The sequence below is a fragment of the Molossus molossus genome, unplaced genomic scaffold (assembly GCF_014108415.1).
Source record: "Molossus molossus isolate mMolMol1 unplaced genomic scaffold, mMolMol1.p scaffold_m16_p_14, whole genome shotgun sequence".
Taxonomy (NCBI): Eukaryota; Metazoa; Chordata; class Mammalia; order Chiroptera; family Molossidae; genus Molossus; species Molossus molossus.
Genome location: NW_023425349.1, coordinates 53,109,894 through 53,135,663, shown reverse-complemented (window position 1 = coordinate 53,135,663; position 25,770 = coordinate 53,109,894). Strand labels below are relative to the sequence as shown.

General features: G+C 45.1%; 1 protein-coding gene across 1 annotated transcript in view; it reads right to left on the bottom strand.

Moving 5' to 3' along the window:
* DMRT1 (doublesex and mab-3 related transcription factor 1) overlaps window positions 1-25,770 on the bottom strand; it is a 96,886-nt gene that overhangs the window by 41,236 nt on the left and 29,880 nt on the right. The window contains exon 3 of the mRNA XM_036261905.1: window positions 14,564-14,847. Coding sequence (XP_036117798.1) covers window positions 14,564-14,847 — 284 coding nt within the window. The remainder of the gene's footprint in view (window positions 1-14,563; window positions 14,848-25,770) is intronic.

Below are 25,770 nucleotides of genomic sequence, written 5' to 3'. Positions count from 1 at the left end.
TGAGTGGATTATTTCTTCTTGCAGAAGCAAAGAAGACTCCATTCTACTTATCACCTTTGAAGTGAGGTTGATCTGGCAAGATCCTTTTATCTTTTCTAGTTTGTTTTTCTGAAGCATATAAAACAGTATCTCTTCCAGCTCAATCATCCAATTTTCATTATCTACCATCATATAAATCTTTCCTGAATGAGAGCATGTGAGCAACACTTGGAAACAGCCAAAGGGGAGAGCGGGCTGCCCTCAGTGAGCGGGTCCGGGTCAGGAGAGCCGTCAAGGAGCCGTGAAATCATTACGAGGGAAGTGACCATCAACTGCTCACTGCACTGACCCCGTTACAGTCAGGTGCTTCCCCGTGCTCCCCGACGCTCATGAGACAGCCTGGGCTCCTGCTAAAAAGCAGATTCTGATTCAGGAAGTCTGGGTGGGGCCGCAGTCTGACTGCCTCCCAGGAGAGGCTGGTTCTGCTGGCTCGAAACCTCACTCTGGTGAAAAGGGACTAGAATAACCAATCCCCTCTCACACCGAGTGCTGTGAGGCCCGTGGCCAGAGGACCTTCTAAAAGACTCTTTTGACAACTGCTTTTACAAGTCTCCATCTGAACTAAGGGAAGGCAGAAATGATGCCACTTCATGTTTTTTATTAGTTTTCTTTTCATACATGAGATTCCCCAGAAGGAAGAGGTTTTCTCCAGGGGTCTGCCACCATCAAGCAAGGCTGCAGTGGTGACCACACCCTCAAACACTCTGCCGGAGAGAAATGTTCCACCTCCACACCCTCCCCTCGCTTGGACACAGCAAGGAACGAGCATTTGTTAGACACCAACCTTCACGCACAAAGTGTCCGGACATAAGAATGGCACCTCCCCTCTGGGTGCTGAGTTGGTCACATCTCCCTCCAATGGGACAAGATCTTCAAGTCAGTTCTTCAAAGAAAACGCTTTCCAATTTCCCCCAGGTACAGATAATGGGCAGGATTTAAGCCTACAGGCTCCACAAAATGCTGGATTTTCCCCGCTTACTATGAATTTTGTATAAAGCCCCTTTTCAAAATATTTGGAAAATGCTCACTGTGAGTTTAGGCAGGGGCCAGCAAACTTGAATAAGTGACACAGCAGTCAGTATTTTGGGTTTCGTAGCCACAGAGAGGTCTCTGGGCAATCCATAAATGGTGTGGCTGTGACAATAAAACTTTACTAACAGCAATGCGCCCTGGCTTCAACCTGCACTCCCAATGGAATGGGGGGAGGAGGGGACCCCCGCACGAAGGCTGGTTCACTGGTCTGGGGTTCCGCCTGGGCCCTGCGTTACTTCAAAGCTCCACAGATACTTCTAACTGAAGACGAGACTGAGAACCAGTGGAGTTACCTGTAACTAGAGTTACCTCTCTAGTTCCCACACGCCAAGAAGTATGAAATCCCCACATCCCCAGTACTAACTAAGAAATGCAAAAGGTTAACTCCGACAAACGGGCTGGCCAATTGCCACCAAGACCAATGTGTATATTATTTGAAAAGAGATTCAGATAAATGGGGGGTTCCCTTCTTTTCCTTTTAACTGAAGCTTACTGGAAAACAAACACAGTATCAAATCTATGTGCGCTTATTCCCCCCTTGATTCCTCTGTCTTTACAAAGCATCAGCTAACGAGAAGAAAAAGATACCAAGGGTCAGACTCTATCTGAGGTTATCAAAATGTGAACTTACCAAGACCATCAATCACTTCAGCTGCTTCCAACTGGAAGAATAATCTACAAATAACCATCCATATGACATCTTGTACATAAGAAAGAAGTATTGTTCCATGTATTCCTAAGGGCATGTGTAAGCCTCTGAAACAGGGAGTTAAAACTGAATTGTGATCCACCCAGAAAGCCAGAAAAAGGTGTGGCCAAATGTGACTTAAAACTCTAAATCACTTCTTGTTCCTAACTCAAAAGAAAAAAAAAAATTACAGCCCTGCCACTATTGAATGAGACAAAATGGGTAAATAAGGAAATCTTTGAATGTGTTGTTTTACTTTAAGCCAGCAGAACTCAACAAAGGGCAATTTCCCCCCAGAGGACATTTGGCAAAGATGGAAGACACTTGGGATTCGCAACTGGCTGGGGGTGAGTAGGTGCTGCTGGGCATGTAGTGAACAGATACCAAAGATGCTGCTGAACACCCTGCAATGCACAGGACAGTCCCCACAACAAAGACGTGCCCAGCCCAACATTTCAATAGTGCCAAGGTTGAGAAACTTGCCTGAAATGAATCTAACACCCCCCCAACCCCCGTGCTCAGAGCTTCATCTCCACTAAAACAGCAAAGTTCTACTGAGGGACAGAGGTGCTCACAAATTAAAGGAATTGTTCAGTTCTGCTAAAAGTATGTACTTTTTTCCATTACCCAATGCTGCCTTGTTCTTCTCTAGTTTTTTTTTTTTTTTTTTATTCCTTTAAACAAACTAAGTAAAATCTAAAAACCCCGAATTCCAGTGATTTACGGCCTCTATTATTATTAACATGTGGTAGCTGGCAAGCAAAAGTCATGTTTTATATTCTCATTACCCATCCCAAGTCTCTGAACCAGAGTGTGACCTATGAATGGGGCTGGGCTGCGGGGGAACATGCTCGGTGCTGGTATTAGCCCTGAAGGAAAACCTAGGAGCTTTGGATTTTATTTTATTAAACTGTTGAGAACATACAGCACAATAAATCTGAACCATTGATTTCCTTTTTATATACCTTAGTCACCCTTTTTTATAGTAACAATAAAATCCCAACAAAACATAAAAATGTTAGACCTCACTTCCTTTTTTAAAAAATTCCTAAGTACTATTCATCGGCTGTCTGTTAACACTTCGGATGGGAAGAGTCTGGTCTCGTACCGGACTGAGCCCTCGGTCGGGTAGCGGCTGAGGGACATCACGGAGACCGACTTGCCGTCGGTTGTCCTGGAAAGCATGGCTCGGCCACACAGAACTGGAGCTGGTGGAGAACAGGACGCTCTTCCTGAGAAGTGATTATGTGGATAAAACTCCTAATCCCAAACTCTGATATTTAAACAAATACTGTGAGGACCCCCTTGGCAGTGGCGTATGGCTTACAGTCTTCAAACTGCAAATGCCACATTTGGGACGAACCTTTGGTTTTATGAACAGAAGCCATTTTATAAATAAAAAACAAACAAAAAACCCACAGGGCTCTTCACATTTTGTGGAATCCTTCATCTCCTCCTGGTCATGCTAAGAGTGAAGGTTGGGGCTGACTTTTGCCCTCGTTAAAGGATTTCTTTCGTGTCAATCGACGCTTCTTTTCGAACTGTCTGAAAGGGATGCCTGTTCCCACACTCACCTAACCACACACTGAGAGCTGTCCTAGTCCACAGACCTTACCTGTGCAGGTTCTTAACCTGAAAAGCAAGTGCCCACTCACCTCCTAAATGTGCTGCAGCTCATTCATCCTCTGGGATGCCACACATCACAGCTGGAAAGAATTATTTTCATATACAGGCTAAATGACTGCTATCATGTGCACATTTCGGAGATTACTGGAGGAGTAAAGGGCAAGTGCTGGGTCATGTGACACGAGCAGATTCCCTACAGTCACAGTCTGTCCCACCCTTTCTTGTCCCTCTGGTCCCCTGGGCGCTAGCTGTCTCTCCCCTAACTTAGCTCACTTCCTCCGCTGCACTCATCATGCTTTATCTTAGGTGACATTATGAAATACCCTCCATTTCCTGCCCACCCCCAGAGGAAGGAGAAAAGGAAACAGGGAGACTGGCCCTGTGAGGATTCTGGCCCCTGGAAGGGATGCTTGCAAAGCCTGGGTGGACACCTTCAACGAGCAAAGGAGGAAGGTTATGGGGTTGAGGGTCAGCACTTAGAGGCTGGAGAACATGAGAGCTGTTTGTCCAGAAATGGAGGGGATGCTCTTCCTCCGCAGGAAGGAGTTGGAGGGGAAAGGAGAACAGAATGCTCATGCAGTACGGCGGAGAGGACCATCACTTAGGCAATGATACATCTAAGATGCTCTCAGTCGTAAACCCCGTTTCCCAAAGCTCCCGAATGTCTGTGACACTGTGCAACAGAGAAACAACACCTGTGCGGGTAGGCTTTTCAAGAGGAATGGAAGGGAAAGAGCTCGACTCCAGGCTTGAATTAGTACCAGAGTAGACTTTCACCAGGTCAGTGTGGCTCAGCAGATCAAGCGCCGTCCCATGGACTGAGAGCTCGGTTAGATTCCAGTCAGGGCACATGCCTGGGTTGTGGGCTCGATCCCCAGTAGGGGGTGTGCAGGAGGCAGCTGATCGATGTTTCTCCCTCACATTGATGTTTCTATCTCTCTCCCTTCCCTTCTCTCTAAAAAATCAATAAAAACATATTTAAAAAAATACCAGAGTAGATTTTAAAAACACAAAAAATAGCCATTAAGATTCACAGAAAGTAAGAAAAACATTTAGAAATTCAGACCCAAAACAAACCATTAGAACATAAAGCAAGCCCCCTTCCCAATTCTCAGAAATCTTGTGTAGACTCTAAGTGATGGAAATCAGGACTGCATTTGTATTTATTAGTGCTCCATTCTGCTTGTTCTTATATAAAAAAACATTTAAAATATTTCCACATTAAGAAAAACCTACAAATTAATTGTTTAACTTGTGTAGCTCAGTTGGTGGTTTTTACCACCTGTTATTAGTTATACTGACAGAATAAAGTTCATTCCTCCAGATGGTGGTATCCAAAATGCAGACCTTTAGTGGGCCCAAAAATAATTCAGTGGGCTGTAATGAGAATTAAAAAACCAAACAAACACATAGTATAGCCATGAATGGAATCAAACAGAATAGAACAGAAATATGAGAATCCATCCTATATAGTATGGTTAAGAGCTGTTTGATGAAACTTTGTTTTGTGTTTATGTGTATGTATAAATATATAATGTATCACAATATAAAACATTTCTTAGTGTGGGTGTCTGTCTAAAATGCCTGAAAGACACTGAGGTATGTAGACCAGGGAAATGGACGCAAGGACTTTAAAAATAGGTACATAGTAAGAAAAAGCCAAATAGTAAAGATGGTTTCAAAAAAAAACCGATGGTTCCTTTTCTTGGAACCTGGAAGGGTTTTGATGCATTCACAAAAGAAAGGAGAGCCGTCCATTTAGAGACAGTCTCTGGCTGGTAACAATGATCACAAATCTATGCGAGATTTGCTAGCCCCTGGGTCAGAAGCTTACATGTCTGATTCACTAAGCTAAGGCACAAACCCCTCTGAAGATGTATGTAGAGCCAGGCAGAAACGCCAGCACCGTGCATGTAAAAGCCAGCATGAGACAGAGCTCCAGTGAATGAGCTGGCGGGAACGGGATGACAAAAATTGTGTTTTTAATATTTGATTAATAATTGTCAGGACATAGGACTCTCCAGTCTCTCTTATATGTCAGATTTCTGAAAGCATTACAGAACACCTCTTAAGATAGGCAGAGGGGGCTTGTAACGGTGATGTTCTTAGCATAAGCTCGCTGAGAAAATGTTGGTTATTGACTACAGGACTAGTGGAATTTCAGAAGAGGAAAATGAGCATTTATTGAGGGATACTACAGAGACTTGAGATCTCACAGGGTTATCATAATGTAATCATCATTAACATAGAAAGGAATTGCTCAGAGATAAAATAACTTGGTTCTGCAGAGAGAAGGCAGAATTCAAAGCAACTGGACCCCAGAAGCTTCTCTCTACTAAACCAAGCCACCTGTCCCATTTTAAATGAAGAGATTCTGTTTGTTATAAAGACCTAATCACTGCCTTTGGCTTGTAACAACTCCTCGTGTTTTCACTGCTTTGAGATAAAATAAGAATTGTTGCGGGGGGAGCAGTCTGAAAACGAGGAAAAAAGATGCCTGTAATCACATGTTCAGGAACTTTGATTTTAGGACCGGAAGTAACAGAGACATCCATATCTGTTCCCATTTTGATGGACAAACTTAATTAACCTTTGCTACTCTGTTCCAACCTACTGTTTTAGACAAAGCTAGTGACCCACAAACAATATGTTACCACCAGAATCTCAGCGGCTGCGACACCAAGAGATATAGCCCCATCAGCAGTATCGGGAAATAAACCACTGGATTAGCTGCTCTAAGAAATATGGATTATATTCACGTCACACATGACCTGTCAGAAACATTAGGATACTTTTAGCATAAATCAGCAATGTGAAGGGTATCTTATGAGTACTGAACATGATAGACTGCCTGCAGGGCAAGGTGAGACCGTCGGGGGACACCTCTAAGTGTAAGCACAAGTGCACACTCAGTGATTTACCTGAACTGGTACTAACACAAGCTGGCGATCGCTGGCGCGCACACCCAGCTCACAGTGGGCTGGTGGCGTGGAAAGGCTCTCCCCACTCCAAAACCATGATGGAGAGAATCTACTCTAAGCAACAAATGTCACATGAGAGACAAAAATCTGTTATCCTAGATTACACAGAAGTGTGTGTGTGTGTGTGTGTGTGTGCACAGAACCATGCTTAAGAGTCTTGTGCTTAGTAATTTAAATTTGGTTAATACTATCAAGACATAGGACTCCACTCTCTCTACTATGCCAAATATCTGAAAACATTATCTCATGAAATATTGTAAGAGAGCATAAGATATGGGAAAAGATATAACACCTCTCAAGGCTTCATACAAGGAAAAAAGAAATGGTTTTAGAAGACAGATATAATGGGAATGAAGGTGCTCCTTTCAGTTAGGCAAACCTGGGTTCAAACTCCAGATCCCCCGCTTCCCAGCTGTGTGATAGTTACTCCATCTCCCTGAGCCTCAAGTCTCCTCACCCACAAAAAGGGGTGACAATCTCGACAGGGATGTGGTTGTGGTTAATGGTTCAGTACAAGGGTAGATGTGAAGTGTGTGGCAACCTGAGGCTGTTCAACAACTGCCTTGCTACATGGTCCCCGCTGGCTCCCCAGGGACCCCTGCTGTGGGAGCACCGTCGGGGAGGGTGTCGGTCACCTGCAGGACGCCTCCTTCGGGTCTGCTGCTAAATAACTCTGAGCCCTTCCACGGGTATGACAGGGTCTCAGTAACAGAGGGACACAGAAGAACCTGCCCATTGTATACTTGAAATGTTTTAAGGACCTAAACATTTTGTTTGATATTTGAAAGAAAAATTCATTCTCTGAAATTTTCTACTCTTCCGATTTTAAAGTTGAAAATCAACTGAAGATCCCACACGGCCACAACCAACGCCGAGGCGGGCGGGAGGGGACATCCTTCGGAGGTTTCGGTTTGACAGAGATGATCCATGAATCCGGCACAAGTTCTTATACATGCTCTGTAATATGGGGGGAATTTGTGTAACTCTATTCTTTTATTTTTCTAGCATCATATTCTTAACACAGTAAAGAAAAAAATAAAGCAAATCAGCGTCTGTTAAGCACTGCCTTGATTCTGGTCGTTATTCAACTAATGAGGGACACTTAATAGGCCACAGAAACACGGACTCCCAAGGAATTTGATAATCACTCATCTGCATACTTAAATATTTTGATAAGCAACTACTCATATTATATTCACATTTACGTAACAGGAAAAAGTAAGCTAAATGGGAAGACATAACTAGGTAAGACTCTGGCACCAGTCCAAGCAAATCAAATCTTCAGAAAGCTTTCAAAACCATGATCTAATTATCTAATTTTCAGGAAGATTTCAGAATCCCCAAATGCCTAGTATTACCAACCTGATGCTATTGTGTCAGGTCAGGTTTTATAAAAAAACAACCACCTCACAACAGACTGAGATAATGCATTTCTTTCGGCCTCCAACTGAACTGTACAGCAGTCCCTGGAGAACACTGGCCCTTTCCAAGGTTTTCAACTCAGTCCAGATGGAACTGAACTCCTGTGAGAACAGAAATGAACCTGGAGGACAGCCCAGGGCTTACTGGAAGCCCCCAAGGTCCCTAACAATCTGAGTACACACTCCGGACCTCCGGGGCCACTCCAGCCAGGCTGAGCAGACAGTCCGCTAGGATGTCCAGGGCCAGCCCTGCCCCACATCATCTCCCAGAGTCACAGCAGCCCTCCCCTGCCCAGACCTCCAAGACCAGTTCTACTTTCTCGTATGATCCACAGGTTTCTAACCAACTTCTCTGCAGAAACAACCCTCCTGTGCACCGCTGTGGTTCAGGAACACTCCTCAGCCTACCTCTCACCATCTGTGTGAGTCCAGTTTCTCCCTCAGCTTTGGTTCCAGACCAAGAACCAAAAAGAAGTCTCACCACCACAGGCACCATCCTTACAAGCTACCCTGAATGCAGGATCAGGAGCAAGCAAGTGACTCAACTTCCTGTGAAACAAAACCACAATTCCTTCGGGAAAAAGTGCACTACAAGTCAGAGCATGGCGGTCATGACCACCTAGAACAAGACAAAACAGCAATTCTTCTGCGAAAGCGAGTGTAAATAGGGAGTTGATCAGAAACAGAAAGTCAGTTTTGCGGCAAAGCTCTGAGGGGTTCACACGATGGCCGGAGAATTACTGCTGCCCCCGCTGCCCACTGGCAAACAGAAGATCTTCTCCCCGCAGGATTCAGAATCTGCTGCAAAGGCCCAGGAGAACTGGGTTTATTATCTCTCCTTAGAAGAATCTAATGAGGAATTATATTTTAGCAAAGAAAAATCACAGACTTGGCTAAGACTTGACAGGCCATTTAGGGGGAAGTTCACAGTAAAAGCAATGGACCCCCAACCTGGGGGAAGCCTGACACCTCCAGCTCACTGGCTTAAACTTCCTGTGGTCCACCGTGACTCCCACATTTCTCTAAACAGAAGACTCTCCAGGACTGGCCTTCTGACACAGCAGGCCTTGTGCCCCAGAAGGCAGGACCGACTTGGGGTGCACATGAAGGACGCCTACAAAGTGCTGGGCTAGTATGAGTGTAATCACAGGGCTGCCCTAAAAAGGAAGGAAAAGATCAAAGCACGCTGCCTACAAGGAGTTACGCTGACACAATCAATTTGAAGAGCTTACTGAAGACCCAGAAGAACTCTGCTGTTGTCATGGTGACACCGTGACTGATGCAGTGGTTTCTAGACTCTATGGACTTCAGACTAGTAAAATGTTGTGGGGGGAATAAAGGGTGAGGTGGGAATACAGGAGAAGTTTTGCCAACTCTTTATATTGCCAAGTAAGTACCTTTACAAAAAAGAACTCATAACATTTAAGAGGGCCATCATTTAATTTTTAAAACGTTGGGAAGGTATGTTCTCAATAAAAACAAGTTTTGAACTGAGTCATTTGGCTTTAGGAATAACCCACTTGTCCTATTTCCCTCGTTTCTCTGTAACATCTCGCATACATCACAGAGAACTGCTATACTCGTTCCCAGTCAAAGGAACAGGAGGACCCCAGCATCCACTACTGGTATCTAAACTCATGCTCTAAGGATATAAATCAGAACTGGAGATATTTTTAGGGGGAAGAAAAATGTATCAATCGTTTTTTATAAAATGACTATCTGACTATAAACTCCCAAATAAGCAACTATGAAATTATTAGAATTACAAGCCCTCACAAAAGTGGCCAGAAAGAAAATAAAGACACAACATCATAGCAATACAACTTGTAACCCTTTCAGTCATCAACAGAAAGTTCTCTCTATAATTCCCCTTTAAGGAACCAAATTATGGTTATTAGCCCTCACAGCCCAAGTCAAATATTGAATCTATTTTAATTATCCTTTCTTGAAGAAATTGCTTTAACTGTCTTAAACTGGATATATTCTTTTTTTTTTTAATCCTCACCAGAAAACATTTTTGCATTTATCTTCAGATAGAGCAGGTGGGAGGGAGAGTGGGAGGAAGAGAGAGAGAGAAACATCGATGTGAGAGAGACACATCGAGTGGTCGCCACCCACACGACCCCAACCGAGGCCAGTGACAAACTGCAACTGAGGTACGTGCCCTTAGCGGGAACCAAACCTGGGTCTCTCTGGTCCATAGGCCGATGCTCTAACCGCTGAGCCAAACTGGCCAGGGCTAAACTGGATCTATTCTTATAAACCCTTCTTGTGTCTGCCCGCAAACTTTGTCAATTTTTCTATCCAGAGGAAACAACCAGTGTCTGTCTAGCAATAAACAGTGACCAATAAAAAAGGGAAGCCAGGGCTGGTTTAACCTGCCATAGACGTGGGCAATGGAACTGGTGGGCAGCCCAGTGGATCACAAGATTAACCGTATAAAGAACACTTTCCCAAGGGTAGGAAGGACCAGGTTTAGGGCCTGGCTCTCCGTGAACAGCTGTGTTCCTCAGGAAGCCACATAAACTTTCTCAGTGCAGAATAACCAGGCGTCTGAGGTGGCCAGACGCACGTAATCCCGGGGGCCCGCCAGTGCAACTTGGGGCTGAGACAAGCACAAGAATTTATCTGAAGTCTCCTACTTCACCTTAAAAATTGAACTGGATTTTGTATTCTACCTGCTTCCTGACATAACATTTTTAAAAATTTGGGAATATTTTAAAGTAATGACTGTTTATTATAATTGCATCCCTGGGAATAGGAGTCAGGGTGAAACCTTGGATTCATATCCCGCTCCCCCCTCACGGCTGGACCCTCCCGGGACGCTGTGGGGCGCAGAAGTGGAGGGGCCGTGGCCACTCCCACAGAGCACACGCTCAAGAAGTCACTTCTCCACATTCTTTCAGCTAACAGGTTGTTCTGATGCTGAGCTATGCTAGTAAACGAGAAGGCAGTGTGAAAACAAGGGCCTGTCAGGCTGCTGTCACAGGATCAGAGACAGCAGGTGCCATCCCAGGAACACTCAAAAGGGGCGTCTTTCTCTGTGCTCCAAGGCACAGGCTCCAGAATTCGATTTCCTTCCTGCCTCTATCTCAGTTTCAAACCCAGGCTACTTACATGGTCCCCAACTTCCCTTCTTATTTCCCAGGTGATAAGAGTAACCTTTCCCCCAGGACATTCACATTTTTGTCTATTCTGTTCAGTGGTAGACTCCCTAGCACACAGTAGGACCTCTGGGCGTGTTTATTTAATACACGAATGTGTTCCAGTGAGGTGTCTAGTGGTAAATGGACAAGCATATCATGAGACATTTCAGACTGAATCCAAAATAACCACCAGAGGAAGGAAATCACCTACGTGGCCATTTGACCACAACCTAACTGTGGTTTGAATGTGACTCTACACTCCCGTGTGACAAGCTTCTGAAAAGCAATCAGGAAGGTGCCCGCCACAGGGGCTGGAAGGATTTCCCAGGCACAGCTCTCAGTTCTCCCATATTTATTTCTGCTCACTTGATGTGCACCTCTCCCTTGTCACCTAGTACAACATGTTTATTTAAGAGATAATGTTGCCGCGGAGGAGAGCACAAGGCAATAAACAGCTTTTGCAGGCAATTAAATGCAGAAGTGAATCTGAGCCGCTGGTCAGTGGAACCAGCCATTCATCGTGAGTTTGTGCCCGTGTCACAATGTTATTCCTGTTTCACAACAGGACTGGAATCTGTGACTGGGCCACAGATCTCTACAGGCTGGACACAGACCTAAAGTGACAACAGCATGCAGTATGCAGGCATGAACAAGAAAGAGCCTGAGGATTCTGTTGTTTATCCCATTGATAGAAATTATTCCATATACATTCATACATGGTCCACATTCACATGTCACAGTCCCTTAATAACTAAAATGTGCATTATGTATGCCGTGCCTTGTTACAGAGACAGTCTGAGGTAGACAATGAAAAGAGGCTAAAAATGAAAAGAGATTAAGATCAGGGCCAAGTAAAAATAATGATTAATGAAATGAGTTCACTACCATTAATATGGCATGTCACTTGGTATACAGGGAAACTTCCTGTCTAAGTAATCATGTCACTTCCATTACTACACGCCTCATGTATCAATCAGCCCTCTGAGTCTCAATGTCCTCATCTGTAAAAAGGAGACAACACCATCGGCCTACTAGGGGTATGGGGAGGAGTCCCTGCTCAATAAACGATCACCATCACTACTAGTGTTATTACTTGCTAATAGGAATGGGCACCAATCACAGCAGCAGAGAAGGACCTATTTCTCCAAAGTAATTTGTTCAATGAGAATATATTATCAATGATGACTGGCTAGGACATAGAAAGGCTTAAGCCCAGCCCTCTGGGAAAACAAACTCATAGGTTAAATGATACCTCAGTATCTCTCCTGGGCCTCAGACCATTGACAGCTCTCTCCAGTCTCGTAATGGGTGGTTCTGGAGAAGGCATAAGCTGCATCAACTGTGCACACCCCACAAGACTAGGAACGTTTGAGCAAGACTTTTCCTCCCACCACTGCTCGCAGGGGTACAAGAAATGCCCTCAGGGGAATCTTTCCTGGCACAGGGACCAAGGCAGTCCTCCGAGACCAGGCAACACTGCAACTCAAGAGAGCCTGTCTTCTCCTAGCCAGGACCGTGGTAAAAGATCACCAAGGAAATCCAGGACCTCCGGCCTTACAACAATAACAAAGAATAAACATTACTGTGCCGAGCATCATGTGCCATCTGCCACCTGAAAGACTGACAAAGCAGAAGGGTGATTTAGGAGACATCTGACTTTGCTGGAAAGCTCATGGTGAGCGGCCTTTCTCTAGGAAAACGCCTAAGAATTTTCTTTCTCACCCTCCTTCTCATAAGCCAGTGGGTTCAGAGACCCTCCCACTTCATCCCGAAAGCCTGGAAGCAGCCAGGACACCAGGACACTCCCAGGGAATCTGCAGGACAAGCTGGCTGTTTGTTTTTGTAACTACAAGATACTACTTTCTCCTTTCAGAGTGAAGTCTTTTGTAGAAATCAACCTAGAACATGCCCCATATCATAAAATCCAAATGGTACTTTCAAGGGCCAGCGGGGGTCCAGCTTAAAGATCCATAAATCACTGTTCTTCCTTTACACTTACACTGCCCCCCTCAATTTTAAAACCAATGTTGTAAGTACCCTTTTTAAAAAGTATGATTCTAAAAACAAAATGTATGAAATGTGTAGCCCAGGGGATTAATGCTGGCATATTAAAATGCCAAAAATGTCAGATCCCTAAGCATAGTGAGAAAACTCAAAATATGGGTGACTTGAATATTAACACCTTCCCAACACCTAAAAAAAGAAAAATAGAATAGAATTGCTCAAAAACATTCAATTCATGCCCTGGCCGGTTTGGCTCAGCGGTTAGAGCATCGGCCTGCAGTCCAGAGAGACCTGGGTTTGGTTCCCGCTAAGGGCACGTACCTCGGTTGCAGTTTGTCCCAGACCCTGGTTGGGTTGTGTGGGTGGCAGCCACTCGATGTTTCTCTCTCTCTCTTCCTGTCTCTCCCTCCCACTCTATCTGAACGAAAAATGGAAAAATGTCCTCAGGTGAGGATAAAAAAAATTCAACTCACATTTTTTAAAAGTTGGCATATGAATGTCAAATATTTGCTCTGGCTGGTTTTGCTCAATGGTTAGAGCAAGGGTCATGGGTTCAATTCCCAGGCAAAGGCATGTACCTTGGTTGTAAGTTCGATTCCCAGCCCCGGTAGGGTCACGAGAGAGTCAACCAATCAATGATGTTTCTCTCTCACATCGATGTTTCTCTCTCCCCACCCCCCTTCCCACTCTATCTAAAAAATCAATGGAAAAATACCTTCAGGTAAGGATTAACAAAAAAAAGGTCAAAGATTTGCCCTAGACTCCCAAATACAGTCTGCATTGTCTCAGAACCCATGTCCAGCTAAGAAAGCTTGCGTACAGTAAATGCATCCAAAATGAGAACAGTCATCACAGAATCCTAACACCTTACAACTGGCGGCGTTGCGTCCAAGTGCTCGTGTTCACACACATTCCCAGGATGTGGCATCCACCCGCAGATGCTCTCAGTGCCGTGAAACTGCTGAAAAACGGGCATGACGGAAATGGTCGAAACGGAGGGAGTAGAACCGCGCTAGATCAACGCTCCTTCCCTGACAGTGAAATGCTTTGTTTTACCCCAAATATTAAAAGCTCTTGATTGCACACACTATTTTAAATACTTCACTGTATGAAAAACTGACCTCCATTCCCAGCTAAAAACCAACTACATTAGCCCAGCACAATAGCAACCTAATTTGTTGTTGTACCTTTCTTCTGTGCAAACATACAGATTTTAACACTTCTCCCTCCCAGGGTCAAATTCATCAGGAAGATGACTGCCACCCAGAAGACTGCACCCAGCATTTTCTGCTCAAATAAAATGGGGGCAAGATAGGACGAGGCGGGGCCTCATACAGTAAGCTACTTGTGAATTTGACTATGGCCAACTGGGTATTTATGCAAAATGACACTGAAAAATGAGAAAAGTAAAAATTGAAAAAGAAAACAAATATATGCGTATTTCCTTACAATTCCTTGCAGACAACTTCTGGGGTTAAATAACCTTATGTGTAGAGTGGGAAATTCTTTACACGTTTCACATGTGCACAATACACGTGCGCTGTGTTGGGCCTGTGTGTGTGTGTGTGTGTGTGTGTGTGTGTGTGGTTTTCATGTATCCAGTTCACTCTCTGGGTAACATCTTACCTGCCACTGGTTTCCTGTCTGACCAGGTACATAAGGTGCTGGAAGGCTCCGAAGGCTGTTCTTCACCGGGGATCCCCCGAGGGGGTTTCCCATGTCCCCGGAAGAGGCATCGGCGCTCAGTGCCATGGAGTACTGCGGGTAGTTGTACAGATTGTTGTAGTAAGGAAACAGCGACGGCTGATAGAAGCTGCTGTAGTAGGTGGGGTCTGAAACCAGGTCAGGTGTGTTCTCCACGTGCCCTCTGCTGGTGACAGCAGGAATATCCTGGATGACCATGCGTCCATCTAGAAAGAAAAAGACAATGTGGCAATAATCTGGGGGTTCACAAAACTTTACCTCTAAACCTTGGCCACGCATGGTTTAGAGCTGCAGAGCAAGGCACCTGAACATGCCGCATCTCCTGCAACCAAAATGAAGGAGGGTTCCTAAGATTGGCCTCATCCTGGCAGCGCAGATGACAGACTCCTGCAGTTACAAATGGCAAATACCAAACACATTTTAAGGGTCATTTTAATAATATAAAGCCTGATGGTAACTTTTTATCCTAATGTCAAAAAATCAGAGATAAAATCTAGTTAACTTGGCTGTCTGCAACATTCTTACAACAAAGTGAATTATACTTCATTTTAAATAAGGTAATAAAGAAGTTCCCCGTCCTAACTATGGTGGCCACATAGACATGTCAGAAAGTCAAAGTTTAAGCAAACGTTTTCTTCACTTCCTTCCACAGCTTATACCCTGTACTTTGGAAGTCTAGACAATGATTTAACCAGGAGTAGACAAACTTCTTCTGTAAAAGGTCAGTTGGTAACTATTTTAAGCTGTATGGGCACTCAGATGCAGAACAAACAGGTTGTTCCATGGTTGTGTTGCAAGAAAACTTTATTCACAAACAGACAGTGGGCAGCAAGTGGCCCACAGGCTATATAGTTTGCCAGTCCTAGTCTACACTTTAAACTGTGTCAATTCCAATAAACGACCAAATGGACTCCCCTCTAATGGTCATTTATTAAACCCAGTTCAAAGAATTGGTCCAGGTGCCTGAAATGGCTACAAGGTGCCAGAATGCCCTGCCCCACAGGAGTCTACAGTCTAGAAGAAATATGACAGGATTACAAATAACAATAAGTATTATCATACAGGAACACCCATAAACTCACAAAAATTAAAGACGACTTGCAGTCTAGAATGGAATTACAGAGACCGTCATAGGAAAATCCGCATCTGAAGGGTATTGTGCTAAGTGAAATAAGTCCAACAGAGAAAAACAAATACATGATGTCTCTTATATGTGGAATCTAATGAACAAAATAAATGAATAAACAAAACAGAAACAGACGCACAGATACAGAAAACAGACTAACAGTTGTTAAGAGGGAGAGGGGATGGGTGGATGGGTGAAAAAGGTGAAGGGATTAAGCACTACAAGTTGGTAGTTACAGAAGAGCCACAGAGATGTCAATTAAAGCATAGGAAATATAGTCAAAAATCGAGATAAATATATATATGGGGCCAGGTGGGTACCTGAAGCAACGGGAGGACCACTCTGTCAAGTACACGATTTTCTAACCACTTTCTTTACATCTGAAACTAGTACAGTATAATACTGAATGCAAACTGTAATTGAAAAAATTTAAAAATTAATAAATCAATAAAATGAAAAAGAAAAACTGCATCTGAGTTACTCTTTAAAAGAGGAGCAGGAAACAGGGGGAGAGAGAAAGAGAGAGAGAGAGAGAGAGAGAGAAGGAATGAGGAAAGGGCCGTAGAACAAAGACAAGGAAGCAGGAAAATGGAAGGCGGATTTGGGGGTGAAGAGCTGGGTGCCAAAGGAAAAGCGGTCCAGTCTGCCAAGAGGACTGGAGCAGCCGAGGGAAAGCCTCCGTCCAGCGCTCGGGCCTCTCCACAGGTGTGACCACCGAGGATTTCTGAGGACGGAGCGGAGAGGGCGAGAGCTGGGCTCTGGGGTGATTGATCTGACGGCAGTTTGTAAGACAAGTGAACGGGAGAGAGAGCAGAGGCCGGAAGAGCCACCAGGGAGCCACTGAAGTAACCAGGGAGAGACCTAGAAGACTTAAATGTAAGAGAGGGACCTGGGCCTCTCTAAGTAGGAGACAAAACTCAAGAAAACGGAAAGATGCTCTGGCCGGTTTGCTCAGTGGTTAGAGTGTCAGCCCATGGACTGAAGGGTTGAGGATTCAATTCTGGTCAAAGGCACATACCTGGGTTGCAGGTTCAATCCCTGGTCATGGTTGGGGTGCACGTGGGAGGCAACCAATCGATGCGTCTCTCTCACATAGATGTTCTCTCCCCTCCTCCTCCACGCTATCTAAAAATAAATGGAAAAGTATCCTCCTATGAGGATTAACAACCACACAAATAGGATGGGAGGACAGATGGGACACCAGGAATTAAGACTCAGGAGAAGGCAGAGAAATGCAGAGCAGAAGTCCGGGAGAGCAGGAAGCCTGGACGTGGCAGAGAGGGAGGTGGTACGTTCCGCTTCACCAAGGTGCCAGAGGGTCAGGCAGGTGGGAGAGATGGATGAGGGAGAGAAACTCAACACCTGCAGTCGAGGCAGAGGCTGAGGCTGGGAGCTGAGGCCCAGGAGCCACCATGGAGATGCGGGCTGCCCCCAGGGAGAGCAGGAGGGAGCTGTTAGAGAGCAGGGTCCGAGAGGAGAGAGAGCCTGGCTGAAGTCGGGGAGAACTGAGGAGAAACGCAATGTCACAGAGGCCAACTGACATGGCCTGTGGAGGAGGCAGGCTGTGTTGTCAACTGCTGCTACGTGATCATGCAAAACTAGGTCTGGAAAAGACCAGCAGAGGGTTAGGGTTTCAGGGCCTCGTGTTTTTAGCTTAGTAGGAGCAAGAGGGAGAGGAGCAAGTGAGCAGGGAGGAAACAGAAACGATGGTCCTTCTGTCCCACCAGAACGTGAGATCGGTAAGCAGGCACTGCACCTGCCACCCCAGCGCCCTCTGCCTACACACCACTGCCACGTGGTGGTCAGATCTGTGGAAGGGATCAATAAAGAATGGTTTTTCAAGTAGCCTGACATCAAAACAAGTGTGAGGGGAAAACCAGAAGCTCCAGGGAATAATATGTTATTTCACCCTGGCTGGGTAATTCAGTTGGTTAAGAGCATCATCCCAATACACCAAGGTTGTGGGTTCAAATTCCTGGTCAGGGCACATGCAAGACACAACCAATGACATATTCCTCAATAAGTAGAACAACAAACTGATGTTTCTCTCTCTCTCTCTCTCTCTCTCTTCCCCTTCCTCTCTGTCTCTAAAAAAACAAATCAATAAAACAATTTCTAAAAAAATTAAAGGCATTGTTATTTCATTTTTAAAACATAGAGAAGGGTTGGACATACGTAGGCAGAGAAAAGCTCATGGAGAGAATGGCTCAGGATAATCAATGCATGGCCCAGAGCAGGTGCTCAGAAAGTGTCCACAGGTGAATGTGTAGGAGGAGAGGAGAGAAAACACACTGGGGCGGGGGCATGACTACAAGTGCAAGCTCGGACAAGATGCATTTTTACTGCTTCATTTTAAAGTGAGCACTGAGGCCCCCCTCTCTGAAAGGACATCAGGTCCGTCCACCTAGCTCCTGTCAAGCCACGTTTTCATTCTAGTCCTTTCGTCTCTCCTCCTGTTCCCACTGATGTGATGGAAACTTCCAGCCCACTCTTCTACACTGTGTCTGGAGAAGGTACACGCATGTCACTGCCTCCTCCTCCACTTCCCCACTGGTCCTTTCCCTTATTTTAAAGACCAACTCAGGCCCTGGCCAGTTTGGCTCAGCGGCAGAGTGTTGGCCCACAGGCCAATGAGTCTTGGGTTCAATTCCGACCAAGGGCCCAGACCTCGGTTTGTCCCCCGATGCTGGTTGGGGTAGTGGGGGAGGCAACCAGTCAGTGTGTCCCTCTGGTGTCAATGTTTCTCTCTTTCTCCCTTTCTCTCCCTCCCACTCTATCTGAAGATAAATGGGAAAATATCCTCGGGTGAGGATTAATAAAAATAAATTATAAAAAAATAAAGACCAACTCAGCGGCATAATAGGTGGTTTTCACTATCTAATTCTTTTGTTTTCAATGTCAAGTCATTATCATTTACCTGATTATGAAAGCAATACAGCCCTGGATGGTGTGGCTCAGTAGACTAAGTGTCATCCCACGAACTGAGAGGTCCCAGTTAAATTCCAGTCAGGGCATATGCCCTGGTTACAGGCTCAATCCCCAGTAGGGGGTGTGCAGAAGAGGCAGCCAATCAATGTTTCTCTCTTTCCCTCTCCCTTTCTCTCCCTCTAAAAATCCATTAAAATCCATTAAAATCATCCTGACCTGTCTGTCTCAGTGGTAGGAGCATCGGCCTGCGGACCAGAGAGACCTGGGTTCGGTTCCCACTAAGGGCGCGTACCTCGGTTGCAGTTTGTCCCCGGCCCTGGTTGGGGTTGTGTGGTGGCGGCCACTCGATGTGTCTCTCTCACATTGATGTTTCTCTCTCTCTCTCTCTTCCTTCCTCCCACTCTACCTCAAGATAAATGAAAAAAAAAAACCAGATGTCCTCGGTGAGAATAAAAAATTTTTAAAAATCAATTAAAATAAAAAAGCAATACAAACCTCATCAAAATGATAAATTATATGGATGTTTAAATCAGAAAGGGAATGAATGACATAAAACTCAGTAGCATATAAAGAATTAAATAAAAACCCAAGGACAGCAGTATTCTAGGATCAGGGTACAGGTTCCTGAATTTCTGCATCATAACCTTAGTCAGGACTTCTTATCAGGCCTTAGTTTATCCAGCAACAAAATGTTGTCAGTAATAACTTTCAAGGTAATAAGAGAGTGGCTTCAACGAGCTACATAGTAAACCTCACATAAAATGTTATGTCAGGTCAAAGCAAGGGTTTGTTTGGCTACAGCTGACAGTAATTAGTTAACAATGCATCACTTTCCCACTCAACCATATTTTATTTCCTCTTTCAAATCACATCAAGCTTTAATAATAAAACTTTTAAAGAGAATAAATTAAGATATATGTTGGAAAAGGTTCATGTTGTACCAGTATTTAAATAATAAAAATCCTCTCAGCTCTGTTAGAGTTTAAGCACTCTTAAAACGTGACACTTGTAAAAACACTAGAAGAGGACCTGTTCCAAGGACAGGTGAAATTACAAAAATAGTATTTGAAAGTTCTTAATTAAAACGCTTGGTCAACCCTGGCCAGTCTGGCTCAGCGATTAGAGCGTCGGCCTGCGGTCCAGAGAGACCCGGGTTCAGTTCCCGCTAAGGGCACGTACCTCGGTTGCAGTTTGTCCCCGGCCCTGGTTGGTCGTGCGGGTGGCAGCCACTCGATGTGTCCCTTTCACATCGGTGTTTCTCTCTCTGTCTCTTCCTCTCTCTCCCTCCCACTCTAACTGAACAAAAAATGGAAAAATGTCCTCGGGTGAGGATAAAACGCTTGGTCAATGTTAAAAACAGCTTATGACTCCCAGCCTTTTTGTGTTTCTGTGTATGCTACTAATACATGGAAGTTTCCCAAGGTTGAAATAAATGTCCCAATCCCTCTGCTAAACCAGTGGTGCTCAGTGTGGTCACTGAATCAGCAGCAGCACCACCTGGGAACTTACAGAAATGCCTGTTCTCGGACCCCACCCCAGCATTCTGAGTCTTACTAAGGCCCTCGGGAGGTTCTGATGCACTCAAAAGATCGAGAACCTCCGGTCCACTCTCAAGATTCAAAGCAACTGCTCCATAAGGTATCCCTAAAAGTATGTGACCTTTGACAGCACTGTGACAGTCCTGACTATTAAATATGAGTATACAGCCCTGGCTGGTTTCTCAATGGTTAGAGCATTGGCCTAACCAAAGAGTCCTGGGTTCAATTCTGGCCAAGGGCATTTACCTTGGTTGCAGTTGGTCCCCGGCCCTAGCTGGGGTCGTGCGTGTGGCAACCAATCGATGTGTCTCTCTCACATTGATGTCTCTCTCTCTCTCTCTCTCTCTCTCTCTCTCTCTCTCCCTCCCCCTCCCACTCTTTCTGAAGATAAATGTAAAAATATCCTCGGGTGAGGATTAAAAAAATAAATAAAATGAAAAAATAAATACGAGTATACAAATGAATTCCACTGAATGAAGAAGATGAGCTTCTGCCAAAGTCACTGTGAACCTCAAACCACAAGCTGTGTAGGATATGTGTTCTGCCAAGTAGTTCTGACTTCCATGGCCACGCCCAGGCTTCCTTCCTTTATTCTACCCACCAAAGCTCAAGTCATCTATCCAAGTGCTCATTTCATTTATCAAGCACCCACTATTTGCCAGGTACTTTATCACAGGTGTAACATCACAGAGTCAAACTTTACTATTTCTCATAGACTTCTGGACAATCCAGAGGAGTAATACTAAAATCATTTATTCTTGACTTAAATTATATTTTTGTATTTATATTTGACTCACTAGTTATTACATATCAACTATGTCCAAAGCTTTGCTTTAGATGTTCTAATCAAAGGCACAAAGTAGTATTGAAAACGTTTCATTTCTTCTTGAGGATGTACCATCTATTTGGGAAAATTAAGTATAGACTGAGAAACCTTCAAAGCAGTAGTCTAACTGACACAATGACAGTATAGGCATATGTCCCCATCAGCAAAGGCAGCGGAGACAGGAGCAGAATACAGGTAATTTGGAGAGATGGTGGGGGTGGGGAGGCACTCAAAAGAGGAGAATATCAATAGGATCAAGAAGGAGGAAAAGGACAAGACATGATCTAGGGAAAGGGACCAGATGGGCCTGGATGGAGTGCAGAGTTTCCATCAAGGGGCAACAGACGATGAGAATGGAGAGTTACATGGGGTCAAATTGTGGAAGGCGGTGAATATGAACGCCAGCCAAGGACTTCTGGTTTCTTCTCAAGCTGTGGGGAGTCAATGGAGGTTTTCAAAGCAAGGGGGTAACATAAAAATGTGTCAGGGAAAATTAATCTGATCCAAGCACAGAAGACAAACCTAGGAGAATGAAAAGGCAGGAGAATAAACTAGGCTAGAACAGTCTATTCTGTATATGTAGACATTTGTTCTGCAGACCAGAACAGACCAGGCTCTTTAAGTGTTCCAGGCCTGAAGAGGTCATTATGAGCTTGCAAAGGGAGGCTGCAGTGAAGGGGGGAAATGAACCTCATGAAAATCACTGGCCTATTTGGTGTTGACGATTCCCTTCAAACAACCAAATTACACTGAAAATACCTATCACCCTGGAACCAGGGAAGCCACCCAACTCCCCTTTCAGACCCTTGCTGGTTGCTGAGTGATCCTGCAATACGCACACCAGCCTGAGATGGAACATACAGCTCCCGCTCAGACTGACAGAGGGTGAGGACAGAGCAGAACATGCATCTCTCCAACCTCTGCCAGAGCAGATCCCAAGACAGGAACTAGGGGGCATTCCCAACACTGCATGCCACCAAAGCCGCTAAGTCAGGCAACATGTCACTACTAATCGGAGATGAATCAGAAAGTAAGATTTCCAACTCGTAAGCCACAAAATACATACACTAACCATACAAATTTTGAAATGTGTCTATCACCAAGAAGTGGTTTTCCAGGTACAAACTCTTAATAGGCACTAATCATTTTCTGAATAACAGGGGGAAGAAAACAGTAAAACTTCACAGCTAGTTCTCTAAATCTGAGCCAAATCACCAATATGCAGCAGGCCCTCTCAGGACTGACTCCTGCGGCCAGCCCGTGCCTAATGCACACTGTGACAGGGACATTTAAACTGCATGGCCAGATCTGACTAAGTGCAAAGACCATGGAAAATGAAGTATCTTAGTAGGTTTGCTAAAAATTCTTTTTTTTAAATTAGTTGATATAAAACAGCATATTAGTTCCAGGTGTACAACATAGTGATTCAACATTTGCATACCTTATGATGTAATCACCCCAATATTTTTAACTGTCTATCACTGCACAGAGTTAATTCAATATTAATGACTATATCCTGGATCTCACTCTTTATTTTTCTAGAATAAAAACTGGCCAAGGTTAGTACTTAACAATGATATTAATAATAATAGGAAGCACAAGAGCATTGTTCCCAAGAGAATGTGGTAGCTTCCTTAACCAGTGGTCCCTTCCAGGGATTATCAACCCCTGCCAAGACGCAAACGGAAGTACGAAGTACGAAGATGGAAGAGGTGTTACATATCAGGTAGTCCTACTTTGTGCTTTCCGGAGCAAAGATCGGTAGGGTTGGATTCACCCGCTAGGAAAGGAGCTGGAGAAGCGTGTGTCTACAGAAATGACCCACAGCATTCGTCGGCACAGGCGTCTGCAGAGACACTGCCTGCAGTCTCCATCGCCTCTTGTTCCAATGCTCAAATAGGTGGCTCCGTACACTTTCCTTCCATAGTTCAGTTCTTTGGTAAGGCTTCCCAGTCCCTCCGCTACTTCTTTTTTGCAATAACATATGCAGTGTGATATATGACTTACTCCTTCATGAGCGATCAATATCCCCACACATGATGAACACCCCTATTGATCTCACAGTGCTATATGCTGGTCTGTGGGCCCATGGCATATTAATAGTAGTTAACCAGTAATTCATTTTAAGGTATGTGAAGGCTTTTTCCCACTCTTCTCTAGTGTCAAGATTCCCAGAGTTGTTGCACTTTGAGTCCTTTATGTTCAAACCTAGAGCCATACTCCCTCCTTTCAGTACCACCACAAAACCCCATAGCTCCCAATACATAAGACCACATAAAAAACACAACTGCCCCGGCCGGTTTAGCTCAGCAGTTAGAACATTGGCCTGCAGACCAGAGTCCCAGATTTAATTCTGGCTAAGGGCATGTACCTCGATTATGGTTCATCCCTGGCCACGGTTGGGGTCATGCAGGTGGCAACCAATCAGTGTCTCTCACATCAATGTTTCTCTTTCTCCCCGCCCCACTCTGTCTGAAGATAAAAGGGGAAAAAAATTGTTGGATGAGGATTAAAAAAACACACACAATTTACAATTTATAATAAGACTACTTGTGATTCACAATGATCTCATGTAAAAGATTAATTTATGTACTTACCGGGCTTTACTCATCTTTGTAATCTAGACCCTTGCGTGGTACATTCCCACTTAGCGACTACTTTTAAGAGCTACCAATCAGAAAAAATTGTTCACCACTAAATCGGAGATATCAGAATTATCTACCGTCAACTAACATGCTGAATGTCAGGTAGCCACAGAAAAAGTACAAGCCATTGTCCCCATTCTTCTTTTTTTAAGAAACAGTAAAGTCTTAAGGAAAAGTATGTCATAGACAGGATGACAGTGCGGTGCCCCCTCACTGAAACAAGAAAGCTTAATGTCCTCAGCTCCCCGGAGAGAGAACCTGGAGGGAGACGTGGGGAGCAAGCTGTTCCGTGAGCCGACACCTGGGCCCTCTCGGCACTCACACATCCAGGGAAAGCTCGCCATCCCCACGGAGGAAGTGGGTGGTTTTCTGAACTACAGCAGAGCCTTACAGAGCCTGATGACTGAGGCATCAGCGGGCCTACTATTCACACCACCTACTGGTGAGTATGAGGGACGGCACCACACCTGTCATGTTCGGTGCAATAAACCCCCTGAGCACCCACAGTGTGCTAGCTGACCTGTCCAGCACCCTGGGGCACACACCAAGGAGGCAGTCCTGGACGCTGCTGTGCTCAGCAGTAAGGGCGGTTCTGAATCAAACACAGAAGGAGAGACTCGAGGCTACGGGAAAACAGAGCTGAGTGGATGGGAGCGCAGGATTAGGTCCAGCCTTCAAGGTACTGTTCAAGTTCTGCTGAAGTTGGCTCACTGCCGTCACTCTGGTACACAGGCAAGGAATATGTGACAGCCCATTTCTCCTTTTCCCAAGAAATGCTTTTTAAAGTAACTGGGTCCTGGAGGAATCAGTCAAGTTCACTTTTCTTCTTACGGTAAAAAAGCTTTTCATAAAAAAAACAAACCTGGCCCAGGCCGGTTTAGCTCAGCGGTTACAGCATCAACCTGCGGTCCAGAGAGACCTGGGTTCGGTTCCCGCTAAGGGTACATGCCTTGGTTGCAGTTTGTCCCCGGCCCTGGTTGGATTGTGCAGGTGGCAGCCACTCGATGTGTCCCTTTCATGTCGATGTTTCTTACTCTCTCTCTCTCTCTCTTCCTCTCTCTCCCTCCCGCTCTATCTGAACAATAAGTGGAAAAATGTCCTCGGGTAAGGATAAAACAAACAAACAAACCTGAAGTTGGTTGGCCTTTAAAGCCAGGAACAGGCTTGGTTCGAAGGTGTGGGAAATGTCAATGTGGGATGCAAAGGGATCAGGAAGGGAAGAAAGTAGGAGGTGGGGGGGAGAAATAGAGAGAGATACTCGAGTATGACTAGATCAAAGAAACCAAGCAGGAGAAATGGAGAAAGACAGGAAAAGCAAATCCTAGGGAGCTCACCAAGATTTAAAACAGGCTGCCCAGGGCCACTGAAAAGCCCAGCAAGTAAGGATGGCAGCCACTGTGTGCAGTAACTCCCCAGGTGCTGGGCCAAGGAGAAGCAAAGAATAAGCAAAGCCAATCCTCGCCCCCGAGGAGTTTCCCCTCTACCCGCAAAGAGCCAAGGGAGACACAGACAAAGTTTCTGGGAAGGCAGGAGAAGACACTGCAGAGCAGAGCAGGTGGAGCATGGGGTCCCTGGTAAAAATGAGAACGAGGGCGCTAACTGGAGAAAAGACATTTAAAGCGCAGGCTTCACCGTGTGGTTCCCAGGAGCCGCTATGGCAGCTGCCACCCTAGGTCCTGCACGTCCGCGCCTACCTGCAGTCTTACTCCCAGGTTTCTGCTCTCCCTTCCTTGGCTCCTGCTCTGTGTCTCCCCCCGTCTCCTCCCCTCCGTGTGAGCCTCAGAAGTCCCCAGGGCCACCCGGGGAAACTGTCAGCTCTACAGTGGGAGTCAGATAGAGAGAAAATGCCTTTTCTCTGACTTGACCAGAAAACGTCTCGTGGCCATGAAAGCCTATCTCAGGGCCAAGAAAGAGGTTTCTCTCTTGAGGCCAGTTCAGAATCCCTATCATTGGCAAGAGGCCAGCGACAGTCCGGGGCTGTCAACACCTCCCAGCAGACTGCAGAAGACAGTGCCACACAACAGGCCAGCGGCAAGGCTTGAGTTTGGAGCGAGAGAGGAGAGGGA